This window comes from Neopelma chrysocephalum, unplaced genomic scaffold (genome assembly GCF_003984885.1).
Source record: "Neopelma chrysocephalum unplaced genomic scaffold, ASM398488v2 Primary Assembly neopelma1_131, whole genome shotgun sequence".
NCBI classification, from domain to species: domain Eukaryota; kingdom Metazoa; phylum Chordata; class Aves; order Passeriformes; family Pipridae; genus Neopelma; species Neopelma chrysocephalum.
The window spans coordinates 1,688,054-1,710,672 of NW_020897793.1; the positions used below are offsets into that span (position 1 = coordinate 1,688,054).

At 42.2% G+C, this 22,619-nt stretch overlaps 2 protein-coding genes and 1 non-coding gene across 4 annotated transcripts in view; 1 reads left to right on the plus strand and 2 right to left on the minus strand.

The window, feature by feature from the left end:
- Positions 1–1,513: 1,513 nt before the first annotated feature.
- LOC113975033 (mitochondrial import inner membrane translocase subunit Tim23) lies at positions 1,514–19,205 on the minus strand. The gene is made up of 7 exons (XM_027698660.1): positions 19,078–19,205; positions 18,593–18,651; positions 15,423–15,516; positions 15,095–15,179; positions 12,803–12,861; positions 10,474–10,584; positions 1,514–2,105 (listed from the first exon to the last, which is right to left on the minus strand). Exons 1-7 carry the CDS (start codon positions 19,172–19,174, stop codon positions 1,990–1,992), a joined length of 621 nt encoding a protein of 206 aa, XP_027554461.1. The 5' UTR covers positions 19,175–19,205; the 3' UTR covers positions 1,514–1,989.
- LOC113975043 lies at positions 13,452–13,654 on the minus strand. Its single transcript, XR_003536739.1, has one exon. It is a non-coding gene; the product is annotated as a small nucleolar RNA SNORA74 (small nucleolar RNA).
- A 158-nt stretch (positions 19,206–19,363) lies between the features above and the next one.
- Positions 19,364–22,619, plus strand: part of PARG (poly(ADP-ribose) glycohydrolase) — a 64,422-nt gene continuing 61,166 nt past the window's right edge. The window contains exons 1-2 of one of the 2 annotated variants that reach the window (XM_027698621.1): positions 19,364–19,631; positions 22,438–22,504. In XM_027698621.1, coding sequence (XP_027554422.1) covers positions 19,502–19,631; positions 22,438–22,504 — 197 coding nt within the window. In that variant the 5' untranslated portion in view covers positions 19,364–19,501. The remainder of the gene's footprint in view (positions 19,632–22,437; positions 22,505–22,619) is intronic. The other variant, XM_027698620.1, reaches the window with a different exon arrangement.

Consider the following 22,619-nt stretch of genomic DNA (forward strand, 5'->3'; position numbering starts at 1 on the left):
TTGTTCAAGAGTCAGCCTAGACTCAGGTTGTGCTAACTCTGAACTTGAAAAGGCTTACTCCTACATTAGTGTACCTAAAGGAGGAAAGACATTTATTAAGCTTCAGAGTTTTCCCATTTAATTAGGGCAGAGAGCTCCTGGGTCATATTTTAGTCCTGAAAAAGTCTCTAGAAAACCTAAAAGACACATTGCAAAGTTCCTGATTTAAAAAGCAATGCTTGCTCACCCACCATCAGTCCCCAAAGCAGCTCTCAATCCTTCATCCATCATGGTCAAGAGTGCTGGAACTTAAGTCCAATTAATGGTGACCAAGAAACGCGGGGGAGGAACTCACTGATGCCAACAGGGAGGGAAAAAGCTCAGAAGAAAGAGCACGCGTTTTCCTGATGTCCCACGTGACAGTGCTGCCAGTGCCCACGTCACCTTTGTGCAGCCTGCAAGCAGGGGACAATTTCTTTGGTGGCAGCCCTCAAAAAATGCCCATTGGAAAGTCCAGCTGTCACACCACAACAGTAATATGCAGCCCACTGATGACTGTGAAACATAAGGCTTAACAAAAACAGGCATTGCAGGCATAAAGCATCTAATTTGACCTGGTATCCAAACAAAGCTAATTGAGTTCAGCTGTGAGGGCTCGTTAGCTGGAGCTCTGTAAAAAGCTGGTCTTGGTGGTCATTTCCTCCTAAGGAGGCTTCTTAGCAAAAACTGCATTTCTTTTTAGAGGAAGGTAAGAGTTACAGCCTTCCTGTTACTGCTTTTTTGTTGCCTTTATTTTGTCAGGTGCGCTGTAGTTATCGAGAGCTGTTTCATTAGGGAGAACGTAGAGTAGACTGTTTAGCTTAAAGTTGTCTGCTAAGCAGTAAGTTTCCTGTTTTTCCCTTGCCCTGCCTTCACGCTGTCTTCAGACCTGTTTAATGATTTACCTGTTTAAATCTTTCAACACTGAAGGAATGAGCTGTTGTACAGTAACTCTAATTACTGAACTCATTAACATCTTATTGTTTAATTTATGCACAAATGATGCTTGGTACATGGTTTAATTTTTACACTGGAGAAGGTTTAGGTTCATCACAGCCTTCATTCTGCCAAAACCTTACAAATGGTATTTCAGGCAAAAAGCTTTGTGCTAATTAAAAGTCCTGTAATAAGCAATGAGAGGAGTCTTTATACTGTTTGGTTTTTAACTGTTGGCTGAATGAGTTCTGAAATACTGGAGCGCCCAAGTGTTTTGATAATCCACTGGGAGCTGTTCTGCAACAGCAACTGTACCTCATCCATAAACAACCAGTTCCTTATTTATTAGCGCAAATAAGGGCATGCAGGGAAGCCCTGCTATGCCTCAGCACAACCACGCATCAGGAGACCATCAGCCTGCTAGTCCACTTCCCCTCACCCACCGACTCCCCCAGGATTTTATCACGTTGGTCCTTCAAAATAAATCCATAAATAAGTCAGTGGATGCAGCACATTTTTGTCTTACCAGTAGTAGGAACAGCAAAGGATAGAAATGGCATTGAGTAAGTACCACCCTTTTTATTAATGATGATGTCCCTTTTTATAGCTTGCCTTGTGCTGTCAGAGTAACAAGCCTTGCCCTGTGCCAGTTGCCAGGTGATGTGTGCTGAGGCTGCAGGGAATGGTCTATGGACAGAGACTTTATTACAGGGTTGTCGCTGCCGTGCCCCAACAAACCTGGCAGCGAGACTTGAGCAGGCCTTGTGGCTCTGGCCCAGGGCTGGCTGGTGAGCGTGCCAGGAAGACTGTCTTGGTGGCCACTCTGTTCACTTGCAAGTCCAACAAATATTGCTGCCTCTCCAGCAACTGGCTGGTGGGAAGGAAAGGGCCAGTCCAGCTACACGGTGTCAAGAGGTTCCTCCCAGCACAGCTTCCTTCGGTTTCACACTAATTGTAAATAAAATAGGAAGGGGCACCAGATATATCTCACAACTGATTTGATTGGTGACTATGCAAATGTGTCCTCTGCCCTGCTCACAGGGACTGCCGGGCCAGGGAGCCCTTCATGTGCTCCCAGTTGTTGTACAGAGCGTAGAGGCCGGTCAGCGTCAGACCCGCGATCCCACCTCGTGCTATCCCACGCATTCCACCTGAAACAGAAAAAAAGAGTAAAGGTCATTGAAGTTATATTTGAGGAAATGGTCAGTCAACAGCACTTCCAAGAAGATCTCTAAATCCAGAGACATTTTAATGAAACAGGTTTTCTTTTTTGAGTAACTTTCCAGAAAGGGTCCTTGTGCTAATTCTACCTTTCTCTCAAACCTGCTGCCAGGCTTGAGGTCAGTCATTCCTGATTCTGAAACTAATTCTGCTGGTATGGCTTCCTCTCAAAATGTGCCTCATGGAACCACTAGAGAGCCCCGGAAGCAAAGATAGCTTTTCCCAATCTATTCCATCTGTCCTTAACAAAATTGTTTACAGTTAGGTATGATCTCTTCCTGCTGTAAGAACTCTTCCATTTAGGTTTTCAGAGGAGGAATATGTTTTTCAGTTATGGTAACTAGCTCTGGGTGGAAAGAGAAAGGGCAGGAGGGAAATAAGTGAACACAACAGCAGCTGATGTGGACATGGCTTTGGGCTCCAGAGATTTGTGAGGGCCATTGTGCAGAACCTATCACTGCTTTTGTGTCTTCAGAATTTTAAAACCCTTTGATTAAAAAAAAAAGTAGATGAAAGGGATTAACTGGCAAGACTTTACTAGGGTGTACATTGACCAATTTATTTAGTTTTATTAATATTCAAAATTATCACCTCACAACAGCGAAAATTGAGTCACACAGGTGATTAAGGTTTGTGAGCACCTTAGTGTAAGGCAAAAAGAGAGAGCAAGTTTGGCTACTACGTGGCTGAAGCTGGGAGTCAGATGGCACCCCAACTCCATTCCATCCATGCAAGTGCTGGGGTGTACAGGGGCAGAAGTAGAGACTTCTGATGCTTTTGCTAAACAACAAAATGTTTCTATTCCTCAGTAGTAGGAAGTGCCTCAGTAGAGCTCCCAGAATGCACCATAAATGCACAGGAACAGCTGAGAGTATGACCCTCAATGCTAGGAAAACTTCACTGAGGTTGATTCTGCAATGTTTATCATTGCAGCTGAAGCAAGTCAGATAATGTGTACAGTGTATAGAACAAGGCCAGTTTCTGCTGACAGTGAGATAAAACCTGTCTGCTTTATTGGTGAAACTGGCAGTACAATTCAGGTTCCTCAAACTTGAAAGCAAATCCATCTCAGTAATCAGAGAGATTTTTATTTTTTTTCCCCTTGTGGGTCATCAAGTTGTCTCACAGAATTGCTTTTAGGCTTGCATTGGGGCACAAAGGTGATGGTGTCAGTTAGACTGAGACTGTGTTACTTGTGTTGCAAGGTTAAAATGGATTTCATTGGATTTGTTAAACCTCCTCCTATTGCCCAGGCATGCAATGAAACCAAGAAGCTGCAGAAGTGGGACTTGATACTAGAAGCCATGTCTAGTCATAGTTTCTCAAAAATTCATTCCCAGACCAGCTGTGACCATTTGAGAGTTCTTTGGTGTATAAGCCTAACTACCGAGAATTCAACAGCTCTAAGAAAAGCCTTACTGAGTATGCTCTATGTGCCTAAATCAGCATTTAGGAAAGCAAATGTAGACTTCTGTGTTTGCTAATTGATCATGAATTTGTTGCACAAATAGCTTTTCATATGAAGGGGTTGCAGCTGGGTACACAAAACTAACCAAGTGCAAGCAGTGTCTGGCAAAAGGCCAGAGGTGAAATTTAAAGGACATTTTGTGCAAAACAAGTATTTGAGATAATCTGTAAAAATATTGACTCCTCGTTTCTGCTGGGAAAAATGAATAAAACATTAGAGCCTGACTTTCTGTTGTTCTTATCAGGAATGAACTGATCACAGCAGAAACCCCCAAAGGGGGCTCATAACCATTAGGGTGTACAGGGAAACGCACAGAATGTGGAACATCCCCACACAACACAATGCAGACAGAGCTATGACTATTCCCATGGGTTCTTCCCTCAGCCCCCAGGTTCAATTCTTCTCCTTTCCTCTTAAAATCCTATTCTTCTTATGGAAGAACAGGTAGTCGAAAGCTGATCGAGCCTGGTTCCAGATTCTATGAAGTCAGGATTGTACAAGAAAGGTGTCATCTTTAATTTGGATAGCTGAGCCACTTTGTAGCATCATGTGGACTCAAGGCACAGTTCTGCTAAGATGTACCACTTCTAACACAACAAATGTTGGTATTTCCATGTGCTGAGGCCAGCCAGGTAAGGATGGCAGCTCTGAACCCGCTTACAAGTGTCAACCACAGGGCCTAAAGCCATCTGTAGGCTGACAGACAACTTGGGGACATTGCTGAAGATGTTTTGTGAACAGGAACTAAACTTGTGCATTACTGAGAGAGAAAATATCCAAGGAAACACGCAAGAAATGTTTCCTACCAGGTCGCCTAAGCTTCTGCTACAAAACATTAACAGTAATTTTTTTTTTTTTTGGTAGCAGTTTCTCCTGGTTTCTGAGCTATCCATGGTAAATACAAAAAAAAAGAAAGAGAAAACTTTCCTTTCCCTAACTGGTCAGATTTGCATTTGAGTAAATACGTGCAGGTCTGTGGTAGACTTCAAACAGTAATGCACTGTCGAATGCAGCTCTGTTGCTGGGCAAAAATGTTAGGCCCTCTGAGTAAATTAACTTGTTAAGAAAAATAAAAAAGAAATTCTCCACTCCCATCCCAGCTGTGTTTGCATGATAGAACATGTTCCCACCCCTCCTCTGCAATCACTCTCTGCAAGCCTCTGATACCAAGTCTGCCCTGACAAACCCTGCTGAAACATGGTTGCGAGCCTCTAATCTTGCACGTCCAGGTAAGATAAAGGTTCCAGCTGACAGATGCTTCTGGAAGCAGGTATTTTGAGATCAGGCACCTTGCACAATAGTTGAGAACTGCTATGGTTTCCATACATCTGATGCTCTCTAAATGGGAGTTTAGTTCTCTGGCTTTAGCTGCTGCACCCTTTCACCATAAAGTATTCTGTATTCTGTGCATTTACAGTAGGTTCCAGCGTACACTGTGCCATGACACACAGCACTGCACTCCAGTGCAGCTGTGCCATGACACAGCATTCCAATAACACAGCTCTGCGTTTCTTCATGGTAGGAGCCTCTCCTAACACTGAACTGGACTTGTGCAGTAGGTAAAACCATTACTACGTACCATAACATGAGGGCAAAGTCCTCAGAACCTTGCGGTCTCGATTTTCAGAATGTTACTCCACTACGCTGGGACAGTTCCTGGGATGTTACAACCAAGAACCATCCAACAGCACACACTGGAAATACCTTAACTGAAACCTCAGGCTGGCATACTTATGCCAAACAAAAGAAGTGTAATCATTAAATAGTGATTAGTTTTCTGTCTTCTAATCTCTCTCTTGGATACTCTGAATGAAAATAGTTTCTCTTCCTTTCAGGCTTCCAGGAGCAAAAATATTTTTTTATTGAGCTCAGCTTCTCAAACGTACAGGGCAATCTCAGTTTTGTTTCAAATTAAAGCACAGTGGTGCTAACCAGACCACCTGAACCATCAAGACATTTGTTTGAACATTTGTGGGTGGTCCTATGTCATTAGAAAATACGAAGTTTCCTCCTGCTGCTCCATGGTGTTTATTTTATGAAATCTTTAAAGTGTGGGCAAAGTCTGTGGATACAGAAATTACTGAAGAAACTGATAAACTTATATACGGAAGCAAGATACATTCCAAAAAAGCAAGCTCCATTTTCATATTGCTGCAGCTAAGGCAGTATTGTGGTTAAAATACAGAAACAACAAAGCTTGAAACAGGGAACATTTCCTGTACTTACTGAGCTATGAAGGCTAAATTAGAAAAACAGTAGGAGTTAACAATTTAATTTACAAGTTTAGAAGTAGTAGAGTTGTTGAAATAATGCTGCAAACATGATTAAAATTTCCTGTCTTCTCACTGAGTGAAAGCGGCAGCACCTGAGTGACAGGAGGCTACTTCAGCTGCTTTAAATGGCACCTGCAAATCCCTGCAGGAATGAGCCCTCAGTTCATTGTTCCTGCCTAGGTGGGCTGGGCAGCACTGAAGGCAGCACTACTCTCAGTGGCCACTCATACTCTTAGACATCAGTCCTCATGTAACTAAGAAAGCCTCAACAAGCTATCATGCTGCTTGTACTTTGCCCTTATCTCTTCCTGCTTTCAGATCTGAAACAAAATCCTTTCACTAAACACCATTTGACTGATAATCCTATGGACCTGTTCTGCTGAAAGAGGTTTTAAGAGGTTCTTAATTTCTAAAATGCCTGACAGCCCTCAACTTCAGTGCTCAGAGGCAAACCCTTTACTTGCTTTTCTCCAAATAATGCAGAAAAGTAAGATATCCCAGGCCCACACCTGTAGCAGTCCCCCAAAAGCTCCTCTTTCCCCCTCTCCATGCAACAGGAACATAAAAACAATCCTGTCTGGCCCAAAGAAAAACCCAGGTTGAGCCCAAAGGGAAGAGGCTTTTTATAGCTCAAGAAGTAGTCAGCTAACACAACTGCCCTGAACCACCCACTGAATGCCACAGAATTGATCTTGAGCTCCAGCCAGACTTTACTGCTGGCAATAAAACATTCATAATTCATAACGTATTGACTTTTCAGGGTTGTGTTCTGAGGTCTTAAATGACAACTACTACCTTCAGCTCCTGCTAGCATGCAGTTCCCTTCTTCTCAGACACACACACCACTTTATATACCAAATTACATAACATCTGTTGTGCAAAAGGCATGAGACGCTGTGCTTAGTATCGGGTTCCTACTGCACAAAAGTAAATAAAACAAAGCAATTCAGTTTTTCCAAAGCACTAATTTACTTTTGTTCCTGTTACCCCTAACCTTGGGGAGGGTAATTATCTAAGAAAAAGAACATCTACAAGCTGTGTAATCCTCATATAAGAGGTAAAGGTTAGTCAACTTTTTTGCTTACTGAAGTCTGTCAGGAATTTCAGTGAGAAATTAATGGCTGTCACACGGGGTCAGACCAAAGTCCACCTAGCTCACTATCTTTTTCCTTAGTGATCAATCCTTGAGGAGTGCAAGATCCTCAGTCAGCTGTACCTTGGTGACATGATGACTGGAACCATGTGCATTTTCATGGTGGGAGGTAATAACATAGTGCACTGTGCCAATCATCTTTTGTTACTTTTGGTTACTAGTAAAATTATGAGGAAATGAAAGATGTATGGCTTAGAAAAGAGGTTGAAAACATGTGCAAGGGGGCTAAACATTTGTTTAAGACGTGTTTATGCTTCATAACATTTATCAGAAAAAACCCTGGCATAACAGATATTAATTTCTGCCTTTTCTTGAAACTGAAGAATAAAGAATAGTATCTTATTAAATGGAAAAACCATCCTTGTTTGGACTTAGGCTATCCAGACCCCCTTTTAGCAAAACTCAAATTGAACTGGCTGAGTCACAGTAACATTTCTAACTACATATGCCACTGACACAGGAACACAAAGGGTTTTATTTTGTCTGTCACTCAAACTGAATGTTCTGGGTAGAAGTGGTGAGCTCAAAAAGCAGCTTCCCTAAAGTTGTAAGTCTGGTGAAACAAGTTAATACTGTACTCTCGTTACTACATTTGGGCTAAAATCTAGTAAATAATATTGGTATTGAATTTAATTTCAAATATGTGAAAGCTAGAGATCACTTTGGTCAGAGGAATCAACCAGTATGATGTTTCAAAACTGCTTAAATCAGTTTTATGTTTAAACTCAATTCAGTGTCTGTTAACCTAAGCCGTGCAGTGTGGGGAGATGGATTCCAGCTAACACTTGATTTATAATGGGGATTTAATGGCTTTAGTCACCTGCAATGGGGAACTTCCAGTGACTACTGCCACTTCCAGTGAACATGGGGGGGGCTGAACTGCCACAGTTTGTCCTCACTTGCAGACTTTTCAATCCTCTTTTATCTTCTCACACACAGCTTGTGTATCAAGTAGCCTTGCACAAAACTGCTCACAATCCAATGGCTTTAGAACATACACATTCTGTTTGACTTCTGGCATTTTGGTAATGATTAACACTTCTACAAGGACAAATTGTGAAAATTGGGACCAGTTTGGGGCAACAAATCTCAGCTTTCAAAAAGCCTTCCCACTACTTTTTTTTCCCTGTTCACTCATCAAATGCTTATCATTTGTTTAAGAAATTCACTCTGGGCTTTGCCATGTACACAAGAGGATTTTTCAGGGTAGCACGGCTGCTGATGTGATTCTTCCATCAGTGCTGTGTTTAAATATGAAGTCATGATTAAAAGACCTCCATACGTTATAGGTTTCCTCTTAAGTATGTTCCTGATCTCTTTACAAAGCAGGAATGATGGAAGTGGGAAATCTGAGTGTTTGAACAGCACTGTTTCCAACTCTGTAACTACACTTTGTGAATTACAGAACAGCCTTGATTTGCAATGGCATGTTTGTGGGAGTTTCCAGCTGACACTAAAATATGGAGGTTTATAACTAAGTGTCCTTGACAGCTTTTGAATTTTCCTTTTTTTTTTTATGCCAACACAACCTGGCATTCCATGTAACAGAGGAAATGATTACAATCTTGATATGTCACAGATGTGTGCTGATGATTTGCATGGCTAAATATTCAAGGTTTTTTAGGTGAATATATACATTGATGCTGAGCAAAGGCAGAACTTAGAAGTTTTACCATATAGAACAAGAAAGGGCATTCTGGCATAAGGTTACAGGAGAGGTAGCATGGGAGAAGCAGCAAGAGGGGAAAAAAAGAAAACATTGGAACTAAATTCTTGAAACAGATGTGAATATAATCTTTTTCACTTTGAGAACTAATCCTTGATCTTTGAGGTCACATTTCCTGCATCTGGTGAAAAACTTATTTCTTTTGAGTTTCTCTGCACTATGGTTCATATGGGCGACACATACTTGAAATACAAGACTGTAATGAATACAGATTTACTGACTACATTTGCCTTTATCAGTGCTACTATTAGCTCAGTAGATCTTATGTTACAAAACAGAAAGTCCCACTGTGCCCTGGTTAGAAAAACTTCAGTAGTGTCAGATGACTGTGCATGTGACTGGGGGAGTTATCTGTGGTTGCACTGTGCCAAAACAAGATTACAGGTAATGCCAGCTCTGTACTTTTGAAAGGTAAGGGGGAAAGTTCTGCTGGAGACTAAGATGGCAGTTCTCCTTATTAACCTCCTACAGAAAATGTTAGACTTCTACACTGCTACCCTATCTGGCTGTTATTGCTAACCTGTCATATCACTCATGAAACCCCAAGGAAGCAGCAGATTACAGGAGAGCTGTGTGCCCTTGCAGAGTTAAGAGCACAAGCTGGTATTTATGAGGGCTGCCGAAGCCAATTACTTTTGGTTTCAGTTAGTCTAGCCCAACAGGAAAATAAGACTGCTCAAACTGTTTTGCCCCATGTATAAAGCTGGACTTCAGGAATGCTTTTGAGACACTGAGGCTCAGCTAGATATGCAAAAGTACATAGGTTAATTCTAGAATTATCTCCTCAGTAAAATGCAGGTGACTCATATAGCCAGACCTTTATCGAGTTACTTAAGGCTTTTCTCCATGTGGTAATATCAGTCTGTGGTACCCAGCAGTTCTCTAAAAAAGATGACACCTCCAATGGTCAACCTTGGAACATGTGTTGACAGACATTTTGCTGAGGAAGCTCAGACTCTCTTCTGCAAACAATTCAGGATGCATCAGCAAACTAACCTTAAAGCCATGCTGTTCTCAAATGATGTTGTTTGTTGATTTTGACCACTATGCAAAGACCAGAGTCCTACCACGGGACAACAGTTTCACCAACAGCTAAGTAATAACTTCATAAATACATCAGTTTCAATGTGTGTAGGGTTTTGTGCAGCTCTGGGTGCTACTATCCCATGAATTCCTATCACGTGAATCACCTCTAGAAAGTTTCATGTTCATGCAGTCAAGCTCTATGTTCTGTGTATTCCACCCCTGCCCCCACTCACTTTGCTTGCATTCACTCATGGATTTGGGAAAGAATTATTCCTGCTGTCGCTGAAAAACATGGCTAAGAATGAGGTGGGTATGTATTTTATACAACCTTACTATAAACCTGAGTTAATACTTGAGTGTTTCTTCAGGTATAACAGTCATAATTTGGCTCTCATGATTTTTGTCAGTCCTGTGCAAGTTGGAAAGAATCAAATTTAATTCAGCTTGATTTTTTTTTTTTTTAAGTGCAAGATGTCCTTAAGTAGTCTTAGTTGTGTGAAAAAACATTGTGTGGGTTAAGGGACTTTGAGCTAATAGCCATTTTACACTGTCAATTTTCTGAGCAGGACAGTATTTAGTAGAAGTAGTGAGGATCCTAATAACTAGGACAAAGCACAAGAGGAGGAAAAGGAGAAACACTTTGCTACTCTACCAGTGCTTTTGTATAGCATTCCTGTCAAGGTTCCAGCAGCTATGGTGTTCAGGTCATCTTCTGCACCTCGTGTTTTTTCAATGATGACTCCAAATGCACTGTAAAGTAGAGCTGGGGAAAAAAAAGATTAAGAAAACTCAAGTTAAAACCCCCATTGCCTGAGGCACAAGGCTTAGAATCCAGGCTTGGTGTAGCTATTTAGACTGTGCTTCTGAAGCACTGATTTTCTGCTTATTTAAAGGGGTGGAATCCTCTGAAAAATCCCACCTTTGGTGGTTTTTTCCTCAGACCTCTTTCTATTTTATAGATATTTAAATTAATATTAGATTGCTTGCGATTTGACATGCACAGGCAGAGAAGCAGCAGCTGGAAATGAAAACTTTATCCCTAGAGCACATTTTGCTCTGGGACAACTTTAGACAACTAGAAAGAAAAATGCATGGGCTTTTCAGTATAGATGCATCTATCATCTATGCATTGTGATGAAGGGAAAAGGCACCTCCATCATCACCCCTCGTGTATTTCATGCATGAAATGAAACACATTAAAAACCCCGCTTCTACTTCATGCTGACAATTTGAAATCTTTACTTTTGCTACAAAGCATGTAAATCATTCCTGAACAACAACAATAATGTTGAAGAGTTGAACAGCAGCATCTTTCTCCTTCCAGCACAGGCATGGTATTTTAGCTTGCCTTAGCAGCAAGTAGTATTAAGAGTGAGGGGAAGGAAAAGCTGAATTCAACATAATTTTTTTAAGCAGTTCAACACAGATGTTGCCCCTGTTCAGGAACAGAATGACAAAAACTGTCAGTAGTGACAAAAAGAATCTTTGAGATACAGAAATGCTGGACAAGCAAAATCAAAAGCAAAAATAATTCAGCTCCTTTGAAAGGAACTTCTCTGGTAGCTAGGACAAGACAGAGCTATATGAAATCCCCAAAGATAAAGTTCAGCTTAACTCTCTGATTTTGGAGGCTGTATTTTGTAGGAAAATAACAATTTGTTACTGGAATGCACAAACACTTTCTTGAGTAATCTTTCTTCAAACACAGCTGAAAAAACATGTTAATGTGTCACTTAAACTGGAACCTTGAACTGCAGTGTGTCTGCATCTCAGTTTTCAGATTTGGAACAAAAAATAAGAAAAACCAACCAACCAAAAAATGGCACAATAAAACTCACTAGGCATTCAATACATCTCCTATGAAACAAGTGCCACTTTTGCTGTAGTTCAGAATCCTATCTCTAACTGTGGCTTCTCTACTATGCCTCAGCAGGTAATGTCTTATCTGAATGGCAGCTAATCTGCTCTTTAGAAATAAGACTGAAACAAAATGTAATAAATGCAACTTAGCGTATGCTTTGATGCATTTCTCAAAATTCAAATATATGTAAGGTTATAACATGATGTAATGTGATTTAAATATTGCTAAGTTCCATTACAAGGTTGTAGGGCAATGAGTTCCATCATTATTCTTCTTCAAAATAATTTCATCAGTTTTAGATTTCTCCTTTCAAAGGTACTGTGTAACTCCTGGTCTTTTAAGACTGGGGAAGACTGAGGGTAGGGGGGAGGCCAAAGAGTTTGTATTCCCTAGGGCATTAGGTATTTCACTGACTTTCATGAAATCTCCAGTTTTTCTAAGGCAACTGATGTGATTTTATTTTACAGCCCATTCGCCACCCAAACCCCAGTTCACAGAAGTCTCTTTTTCATACATCAGGTTGTTTTTCTCTTTTTTCCTAATCCGTATTAGTTATGAGGAATATTTAGGTTTAGAGTTGGTGGTGTCATATGTCACTTTTCTAGCTAATGGACCATCATTAAAGGATAAATCTTTGTAGTCACTATCACTTTTCTACTTCAGACATATATTTTGTTGACTCTTTAAAGGGAAACAAACATCAGGTAGTTGATCACATGATCTCTGTAGGTTAGAAAAGTTACTTCAGAAGTATTAAATTATAATTTTTTTGCCTTAAGTTGTGAATTAACTGTAATTTATTAACAAATAAGCATTATCTATAATTTCTAGTAATTTCTTTTACTTTATAGCTAGAGTTCTTGTTTGTAATATAGTAAAAACTTTGAGATTTAATTAAAGGCTTTTGATTACTTATGCTTCAAACCCTATTTTAGCCTTTAATTTCTTTTTTGATGTCTACTGAAATGTCCTCATGTCCCAAAGTAAAAAACCTGCATTTTTTCCACAATGGATTTAATAAAAAAAATTTAGAGAATTCTGTTTAGAGAATACACAAATACACTTTCCCAATAATTACATCTTTAAATTGTTTTCCCTGCAAAAGAATGACTTTACTTACCCAGTGATCCCAGTGTGTTAGCCCACAATGCTCCTTGCCTTGTCACCATATTTAGAATTCTAAAAAGGAGTTAAAAAGGTATGAAAATGTTTAGTGCTCTGTGTTTACATCAAGGCAGTGTTTATGACATCAGCTCTTGTGTGTTTACACTACACATTTGGTTAATAAAACTGGAATAATGAACTGAAAGCTCTTCAAAACAAAACATTAAGGAAAAACACACAGCTTGGCAATACATTATCTCTATCACAGATAGTGTGCAGGCAATACTGAAAGCAAATATTCAGTGCTGTCAAATCTTAAGAAAACCTTTATCTCTTTTCAGAGCAAACTTGACCCTCGCCAAGACTCCGATCTCTTCCCTTCAAATGGCTTTCTAACCCTGGGTGTTCCTTACGTGGTGACTACACACAGTTACTAGAACGATGGGTATACCTGTGCTGAGGTAACTGGGTAAAAGACCTCTGGGAAAGCCAGTGCCCTTCTAGAAGGGCCACGTGTCAGAGGGTGGGGCGATGCCTGAGCCAAGTGGTGTGAGACTAAAAACAATTCTGAACTAAAGCAAGTCAGGAAAAAGAGAGGCAATCCTTTGCAATTCCATTTGTCCAACTTAGCACCAAGAGAAGGTGAAGAACCCTGGGTATGTCTGTATGTATGCTCCCAGACTAGCACTACAGAGGGAAAGGAAACCTCTAGTGCGCTCTCAGGGAAGCACAGTGACACTTCTTTTTGGCCTCAGCTGTCTCCAGAGTGGGGACAACAGCAGCCAGAAGAAATGACTGATCTTTATCTCCCAGCAGTGTAACACTATCACAGGCACAGTATTGCTCTGGACAGCTGACTACCACTGGAACTTGGTTTATCATTTAAAGCAATGAAAAAGTCACACGTTATGTCGTTTCTGTTTTAATTTTCTACTATTTTTCCTTTTTTTAAAATACTTTTCATTAGGACACAGGTCATTACTGAATATGGTTAGGAAATAAACTAAACAATAATGGAAAACTTTGTTTTGAAACAAGAGAAAAAAAATCCAAGAGGTTAGGGTACTGACAACCTCTCCTTAATCACAACCCCCACCCCCACTTCTTAACTTTACATCAATTTTGAATTGATGAGAAAATTGATAATTTTCATAACCATGACATATTGAGATATTTGATTCAAATTCATTAAAAAAAAATCTGTGCACATTTAGGATAAATTTGAAGGAAATCTAGGCAGGTCTCTTCCCTGCATCTGATAAGGAAAACACAGAACTTAATGTACTGTTTGAAGGTGATGACCTTCAGCAGGCCTTTCATTGCAGGGCCAGGATAACAGCAGGGTGTGCACTGACTGCCACCTCCTGGCCTCGACCCGCCAAAGTTTTTGCTTAACAACATGGTTTTGTCCATTCCAAATACATATGCAATTCTGTTCATCTAGACAAGAGCTGTAATTATAGTGGTGAATATTTTGATAAAGGGGTTGAATACAGAAATAGAATTTAAAATGGGGCAGACTGTACCAGAAAATAATAAGTTCCTCCTCTAAAATTCCCTTGTTACTAAGTATTCTGGGAGTGAAAATTGTTTTCCCCCAGTCATTCCACTCCTCCGATTTCCTATGGCTCCTTCACTTAGGTTTTCTTATAGTTGTGTCTAAACTACCACTAATTCTAGAAGAACCATCCTGTTGAAAAAAATGTTCCTGTTTCATACTGCGTTCTGTCAAACAATCAGGTAAGGTGAAATCATGGCAATGCCACGGGTGTTCATGGATGCCATAATCCAGAACAACTTCCACCTTACACCACTTGCTGAGCAGCATGCACCAATGCCATCCCTAATGCAAATCCAGGCAGGCCCAGCTTCTGCATTTTAATCTTCTCCTGGTTTTGAAAAGCTTGGGAAAGAAGGCAGACTCACTCTCAGAAAAATGACAGTAAAAAATAGCTCAAAGCAAACTCTGCTGCCTCTGGGAGTATTTCAACATATAAAAACACTGGTTTGCCTTTGAAGTAGATTTTTAGTAAACATCAAGGTAAGAATTTATTCTCAAGTATTTAAGGTAAGTCAGAGGACACACCAACTGTGACTAAATGAAACGCAAAAAGCTTGAACTGAACATCATTATAATGAGAAACATTTGATAACTTGTTGAAGACAAATGCTGATTCCTGTTTGTCCCCACTAAAGAAAAAAAAGGCATTTATTTTTGCAGTATATTCATATCTGATCTTGTACAAGGTTTCTTGGAAGAAACAGCTCTGTCACTAAGGTGTACTTTGCTTTGAGATGGAACACTTACTGTACGTTTCTAGGTTTTGACCACGGCATGTTCTGTGTCTCCTTCAAGCCAAGTCTCAAACCATTCAGTGCACCAAACGCTGCCCCTGGTTGGCACAATATCAGTTATTACTTTTTGAGAAGAAAAAGGAACAAAAAAAACCCTGAAACAATACTAGAAACAAATACTGAGAGCAGACTTCAGTGTATAGACTGAAGTCAAATATCTGTTCATTTAAGACTAGAACAAACAATGCCTTGCAGAACAAGACATTTACAAACTTATCAATTACTGTAGTGCACAGGTATAACCTGGACAGCTGGGAAAAGTGGAAAACACAACCACCTACCTGTCATACAACATCCTCCAATGGTAAAAAAGGCCAGCTCAAATCTGCCTCGAGTTTTGTTGGCTCCTGTGGGCAAGATAAACTCATCTGTGTCCTGAGGGAAAACAAAAACAAATGCTTTTGTATTTTCCAAGCCTATCTGCTTCAAAATGTAGGCCATATTAATCTTTTTTCTTTAATTCATGCAATGAACTAAAGATGGATACAAGTGTTTCTGGAAAATTCTTGCCTACACTAGCAGAGAGAGGGAATACAGTATGTGTATGCTTTATTAAGTGTGAAAAAGGATTTTAAAAAGATAAACTGAGAGCTTTTTTTTTCCCTGGATCTCTTAATTTTTAGAAATTACATCAGTCAGCCAAGGAACTCATATTGTGTGGGTTGTTGGTTGTTTTTGTTTTTAATGACTATTTGCTTAATTATTTATTACATCTTCCAGCAGGCAAAACAAGCCCTCCAAAAACCTTCCTGTTTTCTGATTATGCAGCACTGTTTCCTCACTGAGCAATCTATATTGATGCAATAATGCCTTAATTAAGGTTTTCCACTACTCTGACACTAAAGAAAAACCACCTTTGTGCCAAAAGAAGTATTTCCATGCACTGAAATAAGTGACCCATTTTGAAGAGGTGAAAAAAGAAGGAATACACTCAAAATTAATGATGAGGCGAGGTCAGTAGTTTTTTACTTGTGCATCTTCCTCTTACAGAGACGGGTTTGTGTTCTTGGGAATGGCCTAAGAAGCTGTAGAGAAACCAGTACATGTATAGAGATTAAGGTGGGCCAAAGAAAGTTTTCAATTAGACATGAACAGGATGCTCATGAACGTGTTGATGAGGTGCTAAAGCAGCAAGATCTCTTTTAAGCTTCTGTGCTTTCCAGACGTAGTATTACTCACCCCCTCTGTAACTGATACATGACTGCAACAACTGCAAGCTCAAGGAATTGCATTCTAAGGGGTTTTATTGGCCCATACTTGACAGTAAATGTGGATGGCAATAAAGGAAAAATATACAGCTTCTAAAACTGTGAATACTGTATCAATAAACTGAACCTGTAATATGGTTTCTATCTTCCTTCTAACTGGATTGTTGAAGAAATTCAGTGCATGCACTAGTTAGCAGTTTCTAACAGTTTTCACTACTGCCCCAAAAGTCAAGATGAACCAATCCTTGTCTGTATGTAACATTTAAGTTTCTATAACAACAACCGAGGAGTCCCATCCTCTGGGCTTCTGCCATAGCATTATAAAATGCTATTTTATAATGCATGTTACCCTCTGAAGGCAACAAAGCATTGCAGGAAACACCTTGTTCTGTGCCTGCATTAATGGACCAACCAAGTGGGTTTTAAATAATGAGTACCATTGTCTCATTTGTTATTATGGGAAGGCCAGAATCAAAATGTAAGGTTCTCAAAAATAAGGCTTTTCCTTTGCATTCAGAAAGCAAAGAGATGGTCTTTGAACAGAGGAGACCCTCACCTCTCTTTTTTTCACAGAAATCCCAAATTTAAAGGCCAATAATTTAAGTTCTTGTATTCTAAAATATTAGCTATTTCTTTTTCCTTGAATATTTAGAATCCCAGGGACCTGTGGAGACTGCTTGGTGCAACCCACACTGCTAAAAGTAGGGTCAGGTAGTGCTGGGCACTCAGTCGTTCCCAGGTCTTGTGCTTCTCTAAGGATGGAGACTCCACAGCTTATCTGGGCAACTTCTTCAGGTAAAAAACTCAAAACTTTCTCACATTTAAATGGAATTCCCTTTTTATTTCAATGCACTTTCCTTCTATTTCAACACACTAGTGCTAAACTGAAAGGCAGTGAAGTGTTATAACACAGACTGTAGCGTATGTGTTACATCAACGGGTATTTTTAGAACTGTACCACGACAGTGATGCCAACACCTTTTAGTTTAAAGCAAATTTCTCTTCTGTTTTTAAAAACTAATAGTATATACACAGGCTTTGTTCTACAGCCTCTGCTATATCACTTTTAACACCAACATGTTCTCAGATAAACTGTACTAAGGACACAAGACAACTTTAGAGAGTGTTTTTGGGAGAGGTCTAAATAATTACTCAGCATTTTTCTGACCACTTGACAAGAGCAGGCCCCACTAGTGAACACACAAACAGAGGCATATCCCCTGTTTTCTGCCATTATGGGAATGTTACATTGTATCTGGGCTATAACAGCTTCTAATGAAAGAGAAACATAATAAACAGCCCCCAGAACTCCATTCTGAGCTTCCAGTTACAGAATAAACAGTGTACCATCAAACATAAGGCACACAGATAAGCAGATCCTATGCAACTGTGCTAATTCTACAAAATTTAATGTTCTCAGATAATATGAGCCACATATAGAGAAAAATATTAATAAAATCATTAAGACATGCATCCTAATTGGACTGACTTAAACATTTTCAGCTACAGTTAATATTGCAGAAAAAGAAAAACATTACTGGAGTTCAAATAACTTTTTTTCCTTATGGTGCCATTATTTTATATTAAGTAATGTTAAGCTGTGCGTGACAACCACATTATTCTGTAGAACAAAATGGGAAGTTTCACTTTGTGATGGTCCCCCTTCAGCTGGGAAATGACTTAAGTGGTGTGACATTTGCTGCTGCTGTGATGACAAACCCTGTTATCAGGTCTGGGGTTTGGCTGAACACTTCTGTAAAGTTCAGAACTTCACAGAGTTCTGGAGACCAATCCCTGAATCATCATAATTCTCACAGTTGTGATGATGATCAGAAAACTCACACTTCAGAAAACTAATCCATGAGATGAGTGGAGAGATTCTGGCTGCTGTTACTGATTGAGGGGGCTCAGGGGAGGGTGTGACCAATGCCAGGACTGCTGTGAGGGTGCCTTGGGTGTGCCAGCCTAAGGGCAGGGAGGGACACCTCCTCTACTCACCAGCAGCAGGTTTGTATTGACACAACAGCCTTACCAATCCTCTGTATTTTCACTGGTTGTCTTCTACATGTCATGGCACTGCAAGCTTTTATTAGGTACAACACTCAAAAATTTTCTTTCCAGTGTTCACCACTCAATACCTCAGCACACCCTGCACAGCACTGCAGGAGTTTTGGGGTGTTCACGTGTGGTTGTGCAAACACTGGGATCGAGTTTTACACGATAAAAACAAACCCCCTTCTCACCTGTACTAGATACTTGGGGTCCAAGTTTAAATACGGTGACAAAGGGCTCATTCCAGTCACTGAAAGGAAAAAAACAAATAAACATAGCACTTTAACACCAACTTCCCCAGTAACGATCCACATCCTGTGAGGCAAAAGGGGGCACACCTCGTGCGCGGAAGCAGGGAAGATTCTGCCGTGAAGTTGCACAACTCGTTAAAAGGCGGCCCCGGCCTTTCAGGAAGCGGAACGGGAGCTCCGGGATGGGGCGGGTGCGGCGTGACCAGCGATTGTCGCGGCACGGCCGGGGCCTGGCCCTCCGCCCCCATCCCAGCAGGGGCAGGAACCGCCGGGGACCGTCTTCCTGCGGGCGGACCTGTCGATCCCCGTTCCGCCTTCCATCCCCGAGACCGGCCTCGCTCCGGCCGCCCGGCCCTGCCGCGCTGCCGGTGCGTGGACACTGCTTCCCGCCCCACCCCGCCCCCGCCGGCTTCCCCGGTACTCACGTGGCACCCCGGCGAGGTCGGCGTGCGAGTACCCGAGCCCGCCGGCGCCGAAGAGGCCGCCGAGCCCGGTGCCCTTGGAGTTCCCGCCGCCCTCCATGGCGGCCGCCCCGCCGCCCTCACCGCCCGCTGCCGCCCGGCAACGCCGCAAAGCGCCGCAAAGCGCCGCCGGGCCGCGTTGCTTTGCGGGTCACCATGGCGACGGGGTGAGGCGCGCCCGCCGCCATCTTGCCGCGAGCCGCAGGTCGCGCTCCCCGGACGCGGCTCGTTCCCGAACCCGCTGCCATTCCCGCTCCCGCCGCGCCTCGGGAACGGCCGGGCGTGCGGGGCGGAGGATGCGGACGGGCCGAGCCGCTGCCGCAGCGACGCGCCGTCCCCGGGGGGCGGGTGCCGGCCGGCCCCGGCGGGCAGGGCGGCCCCGCCGAGGATGAGCGCGGGCTGCGGGCGGGAACCGCCGCGCAAGAGAGCCCGGCTCGGCTCCGGCAGCCCCGGCGGCGCCCAGGGACAGCGGCAGGACGGGCCCGCGGGCAGCCCCGCCACCGCCGTGGGGAACAAAGGTTGGTTTGTGCGGGCCCGGGGCGGCGGGACGGGGCTCCCCGGGATCCGAGTGGCCCCCGCCCTTTGTGTCGCTCCGTGTGGCCGTGCGGGGACGAGCCGGCGGGTCCCTCTGCGCCGCCCGGGGCAGGCCTGCGAGCCGCTGCTGCCCCGGGCATCCCTCGGCGGCGAGGCCGCCTGTGCCTGTGCGCGGAGCCTCCCTGGAGCTGCCCTTCCTTCGGGCTGGAATTGTCTCCCGCTCCGGTTCCCGGCGTGTCCCGCGGAGCCGAGTCAGTGCGTGCTGCTCCCCCTTGGAGACGGCGCTGGGTGCGGGATCTTTAGCTTAGTTTTGTGCCTCTTTGCGAACTTGCACTGACAGCAGAAACCATCCCAGAGGGGTGCGAGCCGCCAAAGGGAGCGTGTTCTGTGGGAGAGAAGGCGAATACTTGCTGCAGGAAAAATGGCTTTGGGCGGGGATTGTGCCGGGCTGTCACAGGGAGAGCCGAGAGCAGTGACAGGAGCCCACATGGGCTGTGGCTGCCGGCCCGGAGCGCTGCTGGCCCCGTGGGGCGGGCCAGGGTGGCTGCTCCTCCTGCCGCCTCGCAGAGCTGCCCGGAAAAGTTCCCACGTGGCTTCCTTAGTTTTGTTTCTTGTTTGGAGCTAACGCTGCCAGCATAAAATTTTAATGCACGACAAAGTGCCTCTTTCAGGAATAGAGAGGAATGGAGGGAAGGGGAAAAAGACCCCAAACAGATTTGCTGTTATCTGCAGCAGGTGAGTTAAACCCCAGTGACCAGCAGCTGAGAGGCAACTTTGAGCAGATAATAGTTCGCAATTGTAGGTGTGCGCTCCTACAGAGTTGGAAAGTAAGTTGTTTTTCTCAGAGGTAGACTGTGGGGAGTGGTTTGTTTTATGGAAATGATTTGGGGAATCTTGAGTAGAAATTTACAGACTACTCAAAAAATTACAGCAAAGTCTGGATCTGTTGTTTACTCTGAAAGTAAGTTTGTGTTGTCTTTTTGTTGCCTGTTGTTTTCACCTTTTCTGTAGCAAAAAGCAATACTGGTAGTGTGAAAATGGTGTGTGTTACGTTGGGTGTAGGGCTTACATGGTTACTCAGTTGTTAAAGTTCAGACCAAAGCCATTTTGTTGCGATGCTGCTGCCATAATTTCTTTTTATTGTGCTGTGAATAAGTATTTCTTCCTCAACACAAGTTTATACTTCAGGAGGTAGTCAGCTGCCTTTGAAGAGGTTCATTTGTCCCATGTTTTCACGTCTTTTCAGGTTGGTTTTTTTTTTCCTGGCTGCTGCTTTTCCCTTACCTGTGGGCAATTTGAGTTAACACTTCAAATGTAGGAAGGTGAAATTTGGTAATCAGAATGACTAATAGACTTCAATTTAGTGAGTCTTTAGAAGTAAAAATACTGTAGTTCATAAAATCTGTCCATTTTTGTCTGAGTGTGGTGAGGCTGAGCATTTGTTGGAACTTAGATTATGGCACAGGTATCTTTGTGCTTGTAACCTGCACACAGCTTGGCATTGCTCTCTGGTCACCCAGTCACATAATGGCAATTTTGTGCTATTATTTGTGCCATTATAGAGGAACTTAAAACCAGTTAAACATTTTCTGGAGATTAATTCTCATTCTAGAAATTCTCATATCCTCTGACGAGGATATTTGATAACCAGCTGTGGAAAAGTGTTTATGAAACAATGTCTCTTAAGTTACCCATGGCCTAAGCTGCCTTTGATACAAGTTACACAACCTCCATTTGCAGAAAAAGCCCCTAGTGACTGTTAAATTAGAAGAGCCAGGTCTGCTGTGCTGTTTTTTAAGTTCTGCAAAACTATTGTTACAATAAGGGCACTACAAATGTTACCTACCCATTTGAAAGCATTGAGTAAACACTTTGCACAGTCAGCAGTAGCAGGCAGGTACTTTCTCTTGGCAAATGGAAAGCAAGAAAATGGAAGCTAGTTGCCACATTTGCAGAATTACCATTAAATAAAACCACCAAAACACAATTAAAAACTCATTATACTAATGAAGATATTTCCAGTTGTGAAATAACTGCTTTGAGTTTTTTCTCCCTAATCCCCCACCCAGGTTTCTGCATAATTAGTTCAATTGAAAGCTTATCTGAGATGCAAAAATATACAGATAAGACTGGAACTGTGTTGTTGGTAGTAAATCTGAAAAAATTCTGTCCTTTGTTTTGTTGCTGTTTTTGAGTAGTAAGCATTGAAAAGCTTTTCAAACCGTTTATGAATGGAGGGGGAAAGAAGAAGTCCTTTTCGGAGCACTTGTCACTTATAGTGTGTGCTATGGTTATATTAAGCCTTATGTTTCCCAGTATGCTACATACAAATAAGGTTCTTGGATGGGTCCTCTAAGATGTCTAGTTGTTCATTCTTTGTTTCTTTTAAGCTATGTCATGTTGGCTCTTTGTTCCAAAATTCAGCAGAAGGTTTTGGGACTCGGTGTGGTGGTGATTAAAGGTAATGATGAGGCTGGAAAGTTCAAATTGTCCCCTTTTTTTTCCTAGAGATTCACTGTATATTCTTAACCTTTTAATGATATTAAAAGAATGATGTTGGATGAAAAAAAAAACCCGCCACACACCAAGCCTGGAATTTATAAAGATTATCACAAAAGCGACAGCAGATTAAATATTGCTGGTGTCTGGATGCTCCCTACAGTAGAGATGCTAATGAGGATGTAATTGAGGTGTTTTATCCTCATCCAGTACAAGTTACCTTATTCTTATGCAATGACGTTGCAGTTTTATCGTGTTCCATGTAGTAACCAGTGAACTGTGGTTTTTCAGTTTGCAAACAGCAGACAATTACCAGTTGGTTGGAGAATAAAGGACCCAAGACAACGGAGTCCAAAAGGTAAAATGCACAGCATGTCTGTTCAAAAGTTGTGTTCTGTGAGTCGGCCTGGGGGGAGATACAGGTGCCAGTATAGCTGGATAAGTAGAGGCAGCCCCAGTTCTGCTGCTTTCCT

Bases quoted from the DNA above. Each gene is read 5' to 3' on its own strand.
- LOC113975033 (XM_027698660.1), bottom strand. From the start codon at position 19,174: ATGGAGGGCGGCGGGAACTCCAAGGGCACCGGGCTCGGCGGCCTCTTC. The intron at 15,517-18,592 runs GTGAGAAGGGGG...GTTTTCCCTCAG, and splicing joins ACCCCAAGTATCTAGTACAG to GACACAGATGAGTTTATCTT. The intron at 12,862-15,094 runs GTAAGTGTTCCA...ACTCCTTTTTAG, and splicing joins TCAAAACCTAGAAACGTACA to AATTCTAAATATGGTGACAA.